General features: G+C 39.8%; 1 protein-coding gene across 1 annotated transcript in view; it reads right to left on the reverse strand.

Moving 5' to 3' along the window:
* Positions 1-18,405, reverse strand: part of UBR1 (ubiquitin protein ligase E3 component n-recognin 1) — a 152,732-nt gene that overhangs the window by 114,932 nt on the left and 19,395 nt on the right. Inside the window, exons 2-7 of the mRNA XM_049782441.1 lie at positions 17,774-18,030; positions 12,944-13,022; positions 10,457-10,567; positions 4,225-4,355; positions 1,856-1,994; positions 255-317 (exon numbers count right to left, since the gene is read on the reverse strand). Of these exons, the coding sequence (XP_049638398.1) occupies positions 255-317; positions 1,856-1,994; positions 4,225-4,355; positions 10,457-10,567; positions 12,944-13,022; positions 17,774-18,030 (780 nt within the window). The remainder of the gene's footprint in view (positions 1-254; positions 318-1,855; positions 1,995-4,224; positions 4,356-10,456; positions 10,568-12,943; positions 13,023-17,773; positions 18,031-18,405) is intronic.

Here is an 18,405-nt window from a genome sequence, read left to right on the forward strand (position 1 = left end):
TATGGGGGAAAATATTTTTTAATAAAGGAGGGTAGCAATTTTTTTTGCAATATTTACAGCAAATTATAATGGAAATACTCTTGGCCTAAAAAAAGAGAAGCAGGGTGTCTCTACCCATAAAGCATTCTGTCATAAGACTGACTACAGGCTCCGAGCATATTAATTGTCTAGCCCCAAGTTCTTTCTTCATAAACCCAGAAAAAGATCTATTTAATTGTGGTTATCTCAGTCAGGCTTCACAGATATAAAAATACCTTTATATCTTCCTTTGCTTCATGGCAAACAGCAAAAGCACCCTCTTTAACAGCCCGACGACCCTAATAACAAAGATAAGAATTAAGTAGCAGAAGTAATTAAATATCAGTAAGTATAGAGCCTGAGTGAGCTCTTCTTGATTATTTATTAACCATTTGCTGACTAAATGTTATAATAGAAATCACATCTAAAAAATACACTCAAATGTTTAACACCCTTATGAAACTTCAGAAATTTCAGAACCATTAGTATAAAATGTCTGTACTTTTAAGATACTGGACTTACTGCTTAGTAAGAATTATCAGTCCTGACAGTGGTATGCTTTATTTCTATTAGACAATAAGGACTTAGATGTACTAAACTTCTGCTATGTTTTGAATACTTTTCATTAATGAACTTAAAATCCATCTACAAGTATTCCACCACAACACTTCTGTGGTCCACTACGAGGTTAGATTGTAGTTGGAATACTGACTTCTACAGAAGTCTTACAATTCCTATACTAAGTTTAAATGTACCTAATTTACAATATACTTCTCCCAAGGGCAAGGATTACATTAATATTCCATTTACATGCCCCATGAATATATTTTTTGAATGTTCATTAAAAGCTGAGCCTAAAATCAGTATTATTCTAAAATTGGTTTTATTTTAAATTTTTTTATTGAGACCATTGTGAATTATAAGTCCTTCATAGTTATATTTCAGGCATGCAGTGACAGTGAATTAGGGCCATTCCTACTACCAGTGTTGACCTCCCTCCACCAAAGTTCCATGTATGTATCCCATACCTCCATCCACCCTTAACCCCCGACCTACCAGTGTAACAGGTTCATTTTAAATTTAGATTGTTATAGTTTTATCTCATTAACTTTGGCTTGGATATTTAGTTCTGACCATTTTTATTCTCTCCATCAATTAAAACTAATTTTTTAATAATTTTTATTGTGACCAAAGTGAATTACAAATCTTTCACAGTAACAATAATATTTAAGGTACGTGGTAACAATAAATCAGGGCCATTCCCACCCACCAGTGTTGTCTTCCTTCCTCCCCTATTCCCAGCATGCATCCCATATCTCTCTTGCCTAAAACTGTTTTTTTTTTTTTTTGGTTTTTGGGCCACACCCAGTGACGCTCAGGGGTTACTCCTGGCTATGCGTTCAGGAGTTGCTCCTGGCTTGGGGGGCCATATGGGACACCAGGGGGGATCGAATTGCGGTCCGTCCTAGGTTAGCGCTTGCAAGACAGACACCTTACCTCTAGTGCCAAAGCGCCGGCCCCTAAAACTGGTTTTTAATAAATGTAAGACATAAGCTTTTCACAATCTATTCATTTATTAATTCATAACTATAGAAATAGACTAGTTGACCTAACTTCAATTACTCTTTACCAAATATATTCAGCAAGATTCTAATTATTTAAATTAAAGAACATTACAACACAGAAAGAAAACTCGAGTTTTAACCAATTTACCTAAGATATAAGGATTAAATGAAGAGGAGTTGTACCTAATATAGTAAGACAAGGTTGAGTCAACACCAGCCTTACAGAAAGTTGATACAAGGTGGCAGTATAAATTCAAATAAAGCTCACGAACCTCTTTGTCTATGGCAGTGGTGTGTAGCTGGGCCTCTGGAAGCTCACAGTCAAGAGCTCTCTGGAGACTGTATATGACATGGTCATATGAGTGGTGCTCATCATTGAAAAGGACACAATAGTATCTTTCATTTTTCTCCCTATTTTATTTAAAATAATAAAAGATATATATTCAGATATCACAGTAAATAAAGAATGTGAAAGATAGACTAAATATATGGTTTGAAACAGCTCTAGATATGTTTCCAATGTACAGGAAGAACTATTGTAATACTAATACATGAAAAGGGTTTTGATTAGTACAGTGTTCTCAGAATTTTTTAAACTGATTAACAATAATATATTTTTCCTGTTTTCTTCCCAAATTTCTAACAATTTCGGAAGTAAATACTATTCTCAATTTATTAGCATCTAGAAGATTTTGGGGCCAAGAAGATTGTTCTAAGAGTTGGAGTGAAGACCCAGCCTGCCTGAGGCGCCAAGATCAATTCATGGTACCATATGGCTTTCCCCTTAACAACAAGTGTAGGTTTCCCTGGCAGCACCCAGCACGGCCAAGATAAGCAGCTCAGCATTACATACCAATTGAAAGACCTATAATTACTGGCTGAGAATAGCCAGAAGAGACCCTGGGTCCTGTGGATTTTATATCCGTAAGAATGGTTTCGATCACAAAGGCTAGGTACAGGTGCTGTCAAGAATACAGAGAAAATGAACCCTCATTCACTGTTGATAGGAATGTAAACTGATCCGGTCTCAAAGATGAAACCATACGGGAGTTTCTCTAAAAATTAAAAATAGGGGCCCGGAGAGATAGCACAGTGGCGTTTGCCTTGCAAGCAGCCAATCCAGGACCAAAGGTGGTTGGTTCGAATCCCGGTGTCCCATATGGTCCCCCGTGCCTGCCAGGAGCTATTTCTGAGCAGACAGCCAGGAGTATCCCCTGAGCACCGCTGGGTGTGGCCCAAAAACAAACAAAAAAAACAAAAAAACAAAAAACAAAACAAAACAAAAAATTAAAAATAGAACTCCTATATGATCCAGCTATTCTATTCTTAGGTATCAATTCAAAGAGCAAGAGAACATGAATTCAAAAAGATATATGTACACATGTTTATGTGGTACTATTTATAATGGGAAAAATCTGGAAACAACCCAAATCTTCAGTGGGAGAAGAGTAAATAAGAAAATGTGGTCTATATACACAGTGTAATACTACTTACTTATAAAAAAAAGTTCAAATTTTTCCTTTTGCTACTACATGAAACAAACTGGAATGTCATGCTATAGTAAGTCTGATGAAAAAAAGACAAACACCAAACTATCTTTTTGTGTGGTATATTAAAAAAAAAAACAAGCAAAGAGACAATATTCATGTAAAATATCCTTAGACTGATCACAGAATTAAGGTGACAAAGAAAGGGGTAAGGAAGAGGCTGAAAGCTATAATGGCATGGATACTGGCACTTTGATGGTGGACATGGTGTGGTAATATTGTACCTTAAGGCATAGAGATTTTTTATGCTTTGGGGAACAGCAAGTAAGGCACTTGCCTTGAAGCCAATCCAGGTTCAATCCCTGGCACCCTATATTGTCTCCCAATCCCCACCAAGAGTGATTCCTGAGTGCAGAGACAGGAGTAAATCTGAGTATCACTGAGTGTGCCCTCCGTTCAAAACAGAAACAACAACAACAACAAAAAAAATAAAACAAACTGGGCTCGAGAGATAGCACAGCTGTAGGGCGTTTGCCTTGCATACAGCCAATCCAGGACGGATGATGGTTCAAATTCTGGCATCTCATATGGTCCCCAAAACCTGCCAGAAGTGATTTCTGAGTACAGAGCCAGGAGTAACCCCTGAGCACCACTGGTGTGACCCAAAAACAAAAAGCATCTTATATAAATGAACATTTAAAAATATTTCAGGGTCAGAGCAACAATACAGTGGGAAAGGCATTTGCCTTGCATGTAGCTAACCCAGTTTTGACCCAAGCATCCCATATGCTGAGCACTGCCAGAACTGATTTATGAGTGCAGAGCCAGGAGTCAACCCTGAGCATCACCAGGTGTGGGCCCCCAACAACAACAACAAAAAGATCCTGAGATAATTCTCTGCAAAGTTTTAACATGATACTAAATAAGTTTTGGGTTTTTTGTTTTTTGTTGTTTTTGGTTTTTGGGTCACACCCGGCAGTGCTCAGAGATTCCTCCTGGCTCTATGCTCAGAAATCGCTCCTGGCAGGCTCAGGGGACCATATGAGATGCTTGGACTCCAACCACAGTCCTTCAGCATGCAAGGCAAATGCCCTACCTCCATGATATCTCTTCTGCCCCAATAAATAAGTTACTTTGCAGGATATTTTCCACACCTTATCTGGAGTTCAGGAGGTAGCTCTTTTTCCTCTTCCCAGATAGTCATTTCTACAAAGTATTTTATCACTGAAGGAAATACTTTCCTAGCTTGAGCAATTACTTCTTCATTTAGTAGACAATGTACATTCTGTAAGAAAGAACAGAAAATCTTATTACCAACAATGTGTAAACATATATGGGTGAGGAAGAAATAATCTTATTAACTTATTAATAATTATTTTATGTTGGGAACTGACTTGTTTGAGGACATTTTGCTGTTCTTTCTGCCATAGCCCAGCTTTTCACCTAAAAGCAATATGCAGTCTTGCTGTAAGTTCTTGGGCCAAAGAGAAAAGAATGTGCAGCTACAAAGTACAATTAACCTTGTAGCCCGGAGGAGAGCAACACGGCCCAGTACCATTCCCAGAAATGAGGCCTTACTCCCTTAACCATATCCCTGAGTTAACAAGACATTCATTATTGTGTATATGTTACATTGTCTGTACAAAATTATTTCTGTAAGAACATTGCCCCCACCTTATATCTGTTAAAAGTTTAGAAATGCAGCTAGAAGGTCACAAGATGTTTCCATGGATACTGCAAGAAGTATTGCCCACTTGCCTTATTTGGAATAATGAAGTAATTTTCATGCCAAAAGAATGATTGACATTGCCTTTTGCCTGCCTCCTTCACCTTCCCTATTTAAAGAGGTGCTGGACCTCAATAAACGCCTTTGAGCAGTGAGACATTGCCTTGGGTCTTTATTATTAACCTCTCTCAGATTTTTTACAGTGTGGTTGTGCTTCTACTCAGCAAAATAGAAGTGCGGTCGTCTGAGAAGCCTTTCCAGCTAATTCCTGCTGGCCGGGCCCCCCTGGGGGGCTTCAGGACCCCGCAATTTTAATAAGGTTATCACATCATAGATATCCAGGAATGAATTCCAGTTGAAAGCAAAGTTACTACTCAGGGATAAAGGTAGGTTGCTTGCCTTGCATGCTACTGGCCCAGGTTCCATCCTTGGCATTCCATATGGTCCTCTGAGCACCAGCAGGAGTAATTTATTTATTTTTTCTCAGCAGGAGTAATTTCTGAGTGCAAAAACAAATGTAACTCCTGAGTACCACCAGGCATGGTGACCCCCCCACCAAAAAGGGTCACGATTAATATTACTTAAACCTTAATGTACAAGTTGATGTTCAGACTGAAATGAAAAGATGTAGAATTCTGGAGTCCATCTCTTTTTTTGGAGGACGATTATGGGGTATTTGGGGCCACACCTGGTCTGTGCTCAGGGAACACTCCTGCTTACTTCTAGCTCTGTGCTCAGGGAACACTACTGGCTCTGAGCTCATGGGACTATAGTATGATGCTGATAATGATACCTGGGTGGGCTACATGCAAAATATTTAGATATTTTCTGCACCTTAACTGGAGTTCAGGAGGTAGTTCTGAAGACCTGCAAGACCTTCCATGCAAGACCTTACCCACTATGCTCTCTCTCCAGACTCTGGAGTCCCTCATTTAATGATGTTCTCCTTTGAGAATTTTGTTCTCAGCAGGAGAGATATTACAGGGGTTAAGTCACTTGTTTATCATGCTGCTGACACAGAGTTGATGGTGAACACAACCACGAGTTAGTTCCCCCCCAAAAAAAATAAATAAAACAATTGCCTTCCTAACTAGTCTAATTATAATGATAAGACAACTGATGTTCCTTATAGAGGTACAGAAACTTTGTTCATAATTTATATCAACTGATTCTTATAAGAAAGGGAGATAATTACCACCACCAAATAGAAAGGAAACCTACTCATAGTAAAAAAAAAAAAAAAGTCTTTTAAAAAGCTTAGGCAAGGGGCCAGAGAGAACAGTGGTAGGGCATTTGCCTTGCACGCAGCTGTTCAGGACAGACGGTGGTTTGAATTCCAGAATCCCATCCGGTCCCCCAGCCTGCCAAGGGTGATTTCTGAGTGCAGCAGGAGTAACCCAAGCAGCGCTGGGTGTGGCCCCAAAAAAACCAAAAACAAACCAAAAAAAGCATAAGCAATCAAAACTAAAATCTGAATCTTTTGAAATACCGCATAAAGCAATTTTTTTCATTAAGTATACCACCTCTTGAAAAAAAGGCTATTCAAACTGTTCAGCTAAAAAGTGCATTTGACTTCTTGATCTGGAGGCTAGCTCTAGCCAGCATGGGGCTTGGGGAGACCCCATGTGGAAGGCCTTCTCCCTAACTTGGGTGCGCTGGGAGCCTTGATAGGCCCCCAGCTGTCCCCTCTTCTGCCCCTGGCCTCCAAACCTTCCCTGGGTTCCAGCCCAGGCGGTCAGAAATGGTGGGTCCTAACTTGGGGTGTGCTGAGATTTGCTCGGTTGCGCTAAGTTTGTCACTGTCAATTTCTGACCAGTCTCCATCTGGAAAACTGCATGTATTAAGAGTATTCCCAGGCCCGGAGAGATAGCACAGCGGCGTTTGCCTTGCAAGCAGCTAATCCAGGACCAAAGGTGGTTGGTTCGAATCCCGGTGTCCCATATGGTCCCCCATGCCTGCCAGGAGCTATTTCTGAGCAGACAGCCAGGAATAACACCTGAGCAACGCCGGATGTGGCCCAAAAACCAAAAAAAAAGTATTCCCTATCCTTATGTTATGTTTTGCATATCCAGAATGTCCATTTTGTATTCTGCCCTTTCCCACACCCCTACAAAGCTCATTTTTACTCCTCAACTCTCTCACCCCCCCAAACATCACTAACCCACATTACTCTTTTTTTTTTCTCCTCCCCACCCCCACATTACTCTTTTTTAACTTCAGTACTGTACAATCCTAATCACAGACCAAAGCCGTGCATTGTGTATGACAACCCCAAACTGTTTCAAAAGACATAAAATGAACACGTATTTCTTTTGAATATTTTATGTGTTTTTTTCTCTGACAGCTATAAGTCTTACTAAATATTCTCTTATACAGTGACAATTCTAACCACTCTATCTTTTCTTCTCTTTGTGAGCTGTTCAATAAGGAATTTTGGTGAGAGAGTCCCCCTGTTTAATGCTGCTGATTGAACCATGTCATGGGGATTGTTGGACTTGTTCTTATGGCCCCCATATGCGCTAATAACGCCCCATGGCATTGTTCCTTTTTTGCATAGGCACATTAAAATGAGAAAATACTATACATACAAATAAGATCTTATCTATCAGAGATTGGAACACACAAATCTTGTACTGCAAAGGGACCTTACACCCTGAACATTGACATAACGACCTGGCACAGGCCTCAGAAGAATGGGCATTTTCCATTCACCCCTGAACCAGGGAAGCCATCCACGAAACATCCAAGTTTGTCTATAACATCACCTGGAAGCAATTCTCTAACAAGGAAGGCCCTACCACTGCTCAGACATTGACCTGCTCTAAAGAGACTTCCCTTAACACTAAGAAGACTTAACAACAACAATGACCTGCTTACAGGACAGGGCTCTCTGCATTGCCCTTTAATGGTGAGGTGAAACAAGAGGACGCTCCACATCCTGACTTCAATGTAGAATATGCAGATTCCAGGATCTTTAATACAGAAACATGATACCAACAACAGAGACTATGTGAAAAATAAAAGTGTGTTGGCACTATAGACAATGTCTTGGATTGGACAATCTAGCTTGCCTGGAGCCTACAGTTGGTCTTATGCCAGAAAACTTCAGGGGTAGGTCTCTCTGTATTTAGGCCAAGGTTATTCCTTTCCATGCCCCTCATATTTTGGGCCTATGCAAACAACAATTGCCACACTAACACCGTTTTTACTGTGCTCCTTTGACTCTAATCCTTAAAAAAACCACTTAAACTTTTGAGGTTAATTTAAACTAATATGCATGTACATGGAAATGTAAAAAAATTCTATGCCTCTAATGTCTAAGGAGTTACATAAGTTTTATGGTTTTAGATTGCCTTGTCTGCTGCTAAGAAATATTATAATGTATTACAATCTGGGGACTTGAGGGACAAAGTAATTGTACATGGATTCTGTTTTATTTATCTCAATGTTCTTTGGCTGAAAGTTCAAAGTTAAGATATCAGTAAGGGGACTTCTTCTCAGAATTATGTTACGGGTGATTGTCCTTCCACTGTAACTTTACCTTGTCCTCTTTCTTTGCATCTTTGTTCTCATAATTAAAAATAAAATATTTTAAAAAAAAAAAAGTGCATTTGAGGGGCCGGAGAGATAGCATGGAGGTTAAGTGTTTGCCTTGCATGCAGGTCAGTGGTTCGAATCCCTGCATCCCATATGGTCCCCCTAGTCTGCCAGGAGTGATTTCTGAGCATAGAGCCAGGAGTAACCCCTGAGCGCTGCCAGGTGTGGCCCAAAAACCAAAAAAAAAAAAAAAAAAAAAAAAGTACATTTGAATTTTCTATTATCAAAAGCCATTAAAAATGAAAATCAGGGGCCCAGAGAGATAGCACAGCGGCGTTTGCCTTGCAAGCAGCCGATCCAGGACCAAACGTGGTTGGTTCGAATCCCGGAGTCCCATATGGTCCCCCGTGCCTGCCAGGAGCTATTTCTGAGCAGACAGCCAGGAGTAACCCCTGAACACTGCCGGGTGTGGCCCAAAACCAAAAAAAAAAAAAAAAATGAAAATCAGATGCTGCAGCGATAGCGCAGTGGTAAGAAGTTTGCCTTGTATGCGGCTGCTCCTGGCTGTGGAGATGCCCATGACGGGGATAGCTTGGTGCCAGTGTCTGGGTGCAAACATGGCATTCCTAATATTTTGCGCGCAAAAACTTTTAATTTGGTCTCTTGTTGCCATGTCCAGAACTGGAAGCCCACCAAATAACCTAAGACAGGTGACTCCACCCACTTTGCTCTTCTTCTTTTATTATTACAGTAAAGGGGGAACTGTGGGGAGCCTAGCTGATGAAACCTGGGACATAGGACACCTCAGTAATTCCTAATCTGGTCACCCACGTGACCAAAAGGCCCATGCCTTGAGAACAAAGGAAATAGACAAAAATAAAGTAATTCAGAGCAGCCCAATATATCCAGCCAGAAAGAAAAATATAGAGTTTGCCTTTGTGTTAGCAAACATTATTAAGAACTCTGTTTGAATCTTATGCCTTTTAGTAAAACGTGCTCAGGTCTACCTCTGCCCCTCCCTACTACCTGCCCCAGTTTATGCTAATGAATGCTTGTAACTGTGATTGGTGTAAAATTTGTAACACCCCTGACGTGTTTCAGCCCTTAAAAGCTGATCCCCCAACAATAAACTTCCCTTTTTGAACAGCATGCGTTGTCTTGAAGGCTTCTTTTACTAATCTCTCTAGTTCTTCTTTACAGGTCGGTTCTGCTCGAGTGAACCCACTAATAACTAGCAACTTTCATTTCCACACCCCCGCGGGTCGGGGGACTCCCGTGAAAGTTGCAGACCTGGGTTCGATCCCATATGGTCATGAGCAATATGTGAGTGCATAGCCAAGAGTAACTCCTGAGCATCAATGGGTGTGACCCAAAAACCAAAAAAAAAAGGAAAAAAAGAAAATGAATTGGAGCTGGAGTGTTGGCTCAGCAGTAGGGCATTTGCCTTGTACACAGCTGACCTAAAATGGACTGTGGTTCTATCCCTGGCATCTGACATAGGACCGTCTGACCGAGGACAGACCTCGGTTTTATCCCTGGCATCCCACATGGTCCCCCAAGCCAGGAGCAATTTCTGAACGCAGAGCCAGCAGTAACCCCTGAGCATCATCGGGTGTGGCCCAAAATCCAAAAAAATATAAGGAGATAGTGCCCTTACACATTATTATCAGAACCTTAGAAGTAGAAAAACTAATCTGCAAAATGTTCTTGACTGTTAGTCTACAGATTAACTACAGGCCAGGCATGCAAATAACTCAGTGACAGAATACCACAGCCCTGCCAATTCTGGCTGTTTCCTAAGTTTCTGATATATGCCATTCTTACTGGTATGAAACAGCTGTTTTTGGTTTTTATTTCCCTAATCATAAATGATAAGTACGTTTTCTTTTTCTGTTTTGTTTATTTTTTGGGTCACACCCAGCAGTGTTCAGGGTTTATTCCTGGCTCTGTACTCAGAAATTACTCCTGGCAGTAATTTCCATAAGGGGTCCATAGGAATGCCAGGATCAAACCCTGATTGGCCTCATGCAAGGCAAATGCCCTACCCACTGTGCTGTCACTCTGGCCACAGATAAATGCTTTTCCATATGCCTATTGGCCTTCAGAAACATGTATGTTCTTACCTCTTTTGTAGTATCTACTCTTCCAGGTTCATGACTTAAACAAAATGGACCAGCTTTCCATGCCTCTGTGTCTCCACAATCACAAAATCCTCCTCCAGTAGAAGTATGCATCTGATGAATAAAAAAATTGACGGTTCTGATTTCAAAGTAAATGCAAAGAAAAAAATATAATTCAAATGATAAAAGTTCCAATATTTTAACTGAAATTGATTTTAACATATAGAAACTGGATAGATCATTTTGATTAGCTATCAATAACAAAAACCTGAATACATATTCATCACAAAATGAATTTTTAAAATTGATGTTTTAAAAATACAGGCATCCAATAAAATGCTTGTAAAATTGAGGACCTGAGCAATAGTAGTATAGCAGTTAGGGTGCTTGCCTTGCATGTGGCCAACCTGGGTTCAATTCCTGGCACCCCATATGGTCCCATAGGACATATGATCCCTTGGTTTACATGATCCCTAAGTGTAGAATCAGAAATCCTGAGTACTACTAGGTGTGGCCCCAAAACTAAAAAATAACAAAACTGAATACATACAAGCAGGTGTATGCATGTCTGTGAAGATATAATGACCAGTAAGATTGTATAATAAATAGGAGGCTAAGAGATATGCAGCAGGTAGGGTGCCTGCTAGCCTTGCATGCATGTAACTGTCCTGGGTTCAATACCCAGCACCATATATGGCCTCCAAGCATTGACAGAAATGATCCTTGAAAACAGAACCAGGAGTGAGTCCTGAGAACTTCTTAGTATGATTAAAAAAAAAAAATGCACAATAACTTGTTTCATTTGAATGAAGAAAAAAGTCTGTGAGGTGGAAGATAACTAAAATTTTATTTGTATAGTCTTCTGTATTATTTTAAAGGTCAGGGTTTTCTTTAAGTGGGGGACAGCTCACCCAGCCATGTGCACACTTACTCCTGGCTCTATGCTCAGAGATCACTCAGACCATGTGTGGTACCAGGTAAGCAGGTTGGCTATGTGCCAGGCAAGTTCCTTAATCCCTATATTATCACTCTAGCCAAAAATGTCATTACTTTTTTTTTTTTTTGGTTTTTGGGTCACACCCAGCAGCACTCAGGGGTTACTCCTGGCTCTATGCTCAGAAATCGCCCCTGGCAGGCATGGGGGGACCATATGGGATGCTGGGATTTGAACTGCTGGGGCACAACCACCGTCCTGCATGCAAGGCAAGCGCCCCACCTCCATGCTATCTCTCCGGCCCCCAAAAATGTCATTTTAATATACCTAAACAATATTTTTGTTTGGGGGTATTTAGTGGTGCTCAGGTGGCTACTTCTGTTGATACTCAAGTGACTGTGGTGCTAGGGATCAAATCTGGGCTTCTTACAAGCAAAAAAGCCTATAAGCAATCTCCTGACCCCTAAATAATTACTTTTTAAGGCTTTTGTTGATTTTGCTGTTTGTTTTATCTTGTTTTGTTTTTAGCTCACACTATGTGGTACTCCTGCAATGGCCCCAAATGTCATATTTCTACCCAGGAAAGGTGGGTTTGGATCAAAGGTCACCACAGGAAATCATCCAAACAAAGCTAAGAGTGAAATATGCATGGCTAAGTAGCAATCTGGGGGGGGGGGGGGTCAGTGAGGTGAGAGGAGAGACAGAGAAGCAATTTGTGAGAGAGAGAGAGAGAGAGAGAGAGAGAGAGAGAGAGGAGAGAGGAGAGAGAGAGAGAGAGAGAGAGAGAGAGAGAGAGAGAGAGAGAGAGACTATCAGAACTGCAAACCGCAGTTTTTATTGAGTATAGTGACCATCCCGTAAAGGGGAGTAAGGACAGAAGGCCTGTCCTGAGCCAATCCCACCCGGGTTTGCTTGAGACATGTAAAATATGGTAAAAACCAGGGGTGATCTTTATTTTGGGTGAAACCAAATTGTAAGTTGTAAACCAAGAGTAACCAGTGGGGCCTGGTTTTCATATCGATTTCACAGATACAACAATCTATATTTCCATATATGATATAATGAATAAATATAATGAATCAAAACATTATAGATTTTAAACACTAATAAAGCCACTGGACAAATTATAGTTACTTAAATAGTGCTAAGTGAAAAAATCTATTCGACAAGAAAATGGTGGCATGAGTTCATCTAATTAAAGTTCACAAATAGATAAAACTACTCAATATTATTTAGGAAACAAACTAAAAGAAAACTCAAGGAAGGTGTTATCACAAAGCAGGTTATTGCAAGTGGCAAGAGAAAGATTTTAATCTAGAAGGAACAATGGGAGGCCCCTGAGAACAGGTAATGTCTTATTTTTGCCTAAGATCTAATCACACAGGTATAGGACAGTAGATAGTAGATGTCCTACTGTGTGATATGTTTAACGAAAGCTGAAGGTTCAACTATCAATACAGGAAAATCAGCAGGAGTTCAAGCAATGGCTAGGAATTTGGACAAGATGATGTTAGCTTTCTTGCTAATCTAGAGGTTTTATTGATCTCCTTTCATACCTTATAACGATGATTTTTATGAATGCTATTCTGGAAGCAGTCCATACACAGTACACATGTTGGGTCAATTGCACAGTCCCTGAAAAAGATCGAAAATTAAATTCCAAAGTTTAGATAGCTCCCACTGATGTATAAGGATGACTATAATAAAAAGTGGATGAGTTCTAAAATGGTACATAAATTTAATATAAAAATGCCTTAAAATTTGAATGCTATATAATTTTAGCCATATTTGATTATGTCAGTTTAGATAGATACTTGGCTTACTTCTTAAATCATCTCATTACTTTCATTTTCTTTTTATTTTTGGTTTTGGGTCACACCCGGCAGTGCTCAGGGGTTACTCCTGGCTCTATGCTTAGAAATCACTCCTAGGGGCCTGGAGAGATAGCACAGCAGTGTTTGCCTTGCAAGCGGCCAATCCAGGACCAAAGGTGGTTGGTTCGAATCCCTGTGTCCCATATGGTCCCCAGTGCCTGCCAGGAGCTATTTATGAGCAGACAGCCAGGACAACGCCGGGTGTGGCCCAAAATCCAAAAATAAAAAAAGAAATCACTCCTGGCAGGCTCGGGGGACCATATGGGATGCCCGGATTCGAACCACTGTCCTTCTGCTTGCAAGGCAAACACTCTATCTCCATGCTATCTCTCCGGTCCCTCATTACTTTCAATTTTCATGTGGTTCCCAAACAATTAAATCGCAGCTCAAAAATAGTTACAAAAATAATTAGATTTCTTTCAATCCTTTGCCATTATTTTACCCTTTACCCATTTATAAAAGTATTTTACTAAATAATAATTACCCATTAGTAAATGAAGCTCAAATAAAGGCAAAATTTATCAGAATGTAAGAACATAAAGAGAAAGAATTTATTTTATTTTATTTTTGGGTTTTTTTTTTTTTTTTTTTTTTTTTTTTTTTTTTTTTTGGTTTATGGGTCACACCCGGCAGTGCTCAGGGGTTACTCCTGGCTCCATGCTCAGAAATCGCTCCTGGCAGGTTCAGGGGACCATATAAGATGCTGGGATTCGAACCAACCACCTTTGGTCCTGGATCGGCGGCTTGCAAGGCAAACGCCACTGTGCTATCTCTCTGGGCCCTTACTTTTGGTTTATGAGCCATATCCAGTTGAGTTCATGGATCATTCCTGGTGGTGCCTGAGGGATCATAGGAGGTACTAATAGTTGAACCTGGGTCTGCCACCAGTATATGATGTACTTTCACTCCAGCTCCAAGGTTAGAGACTTTAAGTCATTTTATATATTAACATATCCCAAGAATCTAAGAAAGTACATGGCATATAGCAGATATCAATTAATATTAATGAATAAATAAAATCTCAATCTCTTTCCTAATAATATTTCTTAATAAACTACTTTATTTGGCATTTTTCAGGGAAATGTTAGGAATAATATATATGGGGCTGGGGTGACAGAACAGCAAATAGGGTGCTTGCCTTTCATCTCTTTCTCCTTCCTCCCCCTTCTCCCTTTCTACTCTCCATGTATAACTATTTTAAATCACAAAATAATCTTAATTAATTAATTCCCCACTTACCTAAATTCTTTTGATTTTTAACTTTTTGACTTGTTTGGAGGCCACACCCAGTGATGCTAGGGTATTACTCCTGGCTCTATACTCAGGAACTGCTCCTGGCAGTGCTCAAGAGATCATATGGGATTCTGGGAATCGAGTCTATGTATGCAAGTACTATCTCTCTCTCCAGCCCTTAACTTCTCTTAATTCTTTGTTTGTTTGTTTGTTTGTTTGTTTTTGGGTCATACCCAGCAACACTCAGGGGTTACTCCTGGCTCTATGCTCAGAAATCGCCCCTGGCAGGCACGGAGGACCATATGGGATGCCGGGATTTGAACCACCGTCCTTCTGCATGCAAGCAAATGCCTTACCTCCATGCTATCTCTCCGGCTTCAACTTCTCTTAATTCTTAAAGACTCAAAAGAAATCTTTACTTTCCTTGTTTTATAATTCTAAAATAATAAAATAATTATGCTATAGAGGCCAAAAAAAAGTTTTCATGATATGTCTGGAGGTCTACAAATGTTTAGTGCTTAAAAATATACATATAGGGGAGAGAGAAAGGGAGACAGAGTGAAAAAGAGAGGCAGAGGTTGGCAAGAGAGCAGAGAGATAGTGAGAGTGAGTGAGTGAGTGAAAGAGGATGCTAAGAGAGCACAGTGGGTAACCTGGGTTTGATTCACAGCACTATATATCCCCTAAGGCCTAAACCCTAACAAGAGTGATAAAGTACAGAGCCAGAAGTCCTGAGCACAGCCAATATGGCCCCAAGTGCAAAGAAAAAAAAGAAATAGGTATATTATGTTATCTCACAAAATAATATGCGAAATACAAAAATTTACTTTTTTCTGAGGAATGCATAAAGAAGATGGTATTTATGAATTACTATTAAGTATATATAAACTAGTCAAATTATAGAATAAAATGAAGCAAAAAACCAGTTCTTTATAATTATGGGGCCAGAGCAACAGCACAGAGGATAGGGCATTTGCCTTGCATGCAGCTGACTTAGGTTTGATCCCAGCATCCACCCCATATGGTCCCTGGAGCCTGCCAGAAGTAATTTCTGAGCTTAGAGTCAGAAGCAAACTGAGCGCTACCGGGTGTGGTCCAAAAACCAAAACAACAACAACAAAGATTAAACAACAACAGTAAAACCCCAATTCTTTATACTTATAAAATCTTAAAATTAAACTCTACCTCTAATAAAGCAGAAAAACTAGAATGCAACTAAGACCTAACAATTGAAAAAACAGGCCAGGAGTATGGTCTCTGTTCTAAGATATTTAAGGCAATTGCTCTTACAAAGGGCAAAATGAGTGTGTCCAGTTTCCCTAACCTGTTTTTTTCTAACTAAATTCCAACCAATTCACAATTCTTTGACATCAAATCTTACAAAAACACACACCTAAAATGACATGAAACAATAAAAGCTTTAATTATATTACTTTATACGAATATACATAGATTTCTTACAGAAATAAAGGATCCAGCCCTGAAACTGCCAGGGGAAATGTTTAAATTCTGATATATACCAAGGGGTTCAGATATGAACATGTAAAATATAATATAAAAAGGGCAAAACAAGGGGCCGGAGAGATAGCATGGCAGTTGGGCATTTGCCTTGCATGCAGAAGGACAGTGGTTTGAATCCCGGCATCCCATATGGTCCCCCAAGCCTGCCAGGAACAATTTCTGAGCATAGAGCCGAGAGTAAACCCTGAGCGCTGCCGGGTGTGACCCAAAAACCAAAAGGGGGGGGGGGGACAAATATTAGTCCTTATATGCTTTTGGAAAACGAGAAGAAAAAGTGAAAGAAATGCTTAACTATAAGTAATATATTTAAAAATGTACTAGTAGAAACATACTATTATGTGTATAAAGAAGGGAAGCTAATCAATTACAACTGAATATGCTATATACTTAAGGTGAGAACTGTACACTGGTGGAGCCAGAGCAACAAGCACAATGGGTAGGGTATTTGCCTTGCATGGGGCTAATCAGGTCTCAATCCCCAGCAACCCATCTGCCAGGAGTGATTATTCTAAGCACAGAAACAGGAGTACCACCTGAATGGCACTGGGTATGGCCCAAAAAAAACAAAACAAACAAAAAGAATGGTACACTGAGATTTATACAAACTATCAAGACTAATGATAATAATCACGTACATTTCTCTTTTTTTTTTTTTTTTTTTTTTTGGTTTTTGGGCCACACCCGTTTGATGCTCAGGGGTTACTCCTGGCTATACACTCAGAAATCGCTCCTGGCTTGGGGGGACCATATGGGACGCCGGGGGATCGAACCGTGGTCCGTCCTACACTAGCGCTTGTGAGGCAGACACCTTACCTCTAGCGCCACCTTCCCGGCCCCACATTTCTAATTCTTACCAACAAGAATAAGTTGTTTCTCCCCCCCCCCCTTTTTTTTTTTTTGGTTTTTGGGCCACACCTGGTGACACTCAGGGGTTATTCCTGGCTATGAGCTCAGAAATCACACCTGGCTTGGGGGACCATTTGGGATGCCGGGGGATCGAACCTGAGTCAGTCCTAGGCTAGTGCAGGCAAGGCAGGCACCTTACCTTTAGCACCACCTCGCCGGCCCCTCTCCACTTTTTTTAAAATAATTTTTATTGTGACCAAAGTTAATTACAAATCTTTCACAGTAATATTTTAGGTACATAGTGGCATTGAATCGGGCATTCCCACCAGCAGTGTTGTCCTCCCTCCACACATGTTCCCAGCATGCATCCCATATCATCCTCCTCTGACCCCAAGGCTGCTAGTATTAGTGGTCCCCTCTGTGTCTAGCTTGTTGTAGATTGGGTATCCATTCTGTTGTCATTGGCTTTGGATTTGGTGTTTAAGTCTGATCATCTTTTTATTTCTACTCAATGTTCATATAACTATTTGGTCTTGGTACCAATCATTTTTTTTCCTCCTCAAGTTATGAGGCAGAACAAGATGATTCGTTATGTGGTTCTGTTTGAAGGGAAAAAAAAGGCAAAAAAAGCAAAACACAAACAAACAATGGAGGAGTCCAGAGGTTATAAATATCAATTTAAGAGAAGGAAGGGAAAAAGGAAGAAAAACATAACAAAAAGACAAAAAATAAAAAAAAATAAAAAAAACAAGAAAATAAAAACTACAATGACCAAAAAAAAAAAGAAGAACTGAAAAGCACCACAACCAAACAATAACCACAAGCCCTAAATAAAAAGGAAAAATAAATTTTGCTTCTTTATTTTTTGCATAGGCACAGTAAATATTGGAGAGATTAGAAAGGGATTCTTACCTACAAGAATAAGTTGTTTCTCCACTTTTGAAAACTTTTCCACAAAGCTGAAATGCACCACTATGCTTCAATTTCTCTAAGCAAATATCTGGATCTTCTCCAAATAAATACCATTCCAGAGGAGTGAATACGGACATTTGTATATTCTCTTCTTGCTTTTCCAAGTCTGGGTCCATTTCAGCAAAATAAATTTCTGGCACCAATTGTGCCAAATGATGCAAGAAAGTCGAATAAAAGTCAACTTGCTGATCCCACCACTGAAAGAAAACAAAATTTAGGCATTATCAATAATTTAATTTTAAAGATACAGAGGGAAAAAGTAAATGACACAATTCTGAGAAAGAAATTCAGAGAAAGTGATTTGCAAAGTACCCTTGTCTTATTCCTCACCAATACAAAAGGAAAGTGAGTAGACTCAAAAAAATCTTGGTAATAGATTGTTGATGATATACCACAGATAGCTGAGGATAAAAGAATGCCAAGACCAGAGGAGAGTACAGGGCAGAAAATCTACCTTGAAAGCATGAGGCCATAATTTTGGTCCAAGGTGTTATTCTATACACCTGAGTACAAATTCAGCAAATTTGTTATTTGGATCCTCAATGTCACAAAGTATATGAACCCCCATAGAC

The sequence above is a fragment of the Suncus etruscus genome, chromosome 10 (genome assembly GCF_024139225.1).
Source record: "Suncus etruscus isolate mSunEtr1 chromosome 10, mSunEtr1.pri.cur, whole genome shotgun sequence".
Taxonomy (NCBI): domain Eukaryota; kingdom Metazoa; phylum Chordata; class Mammalia; order Eulipotyphla; family Soricidae; genus Suncus; species Suncus etruscus.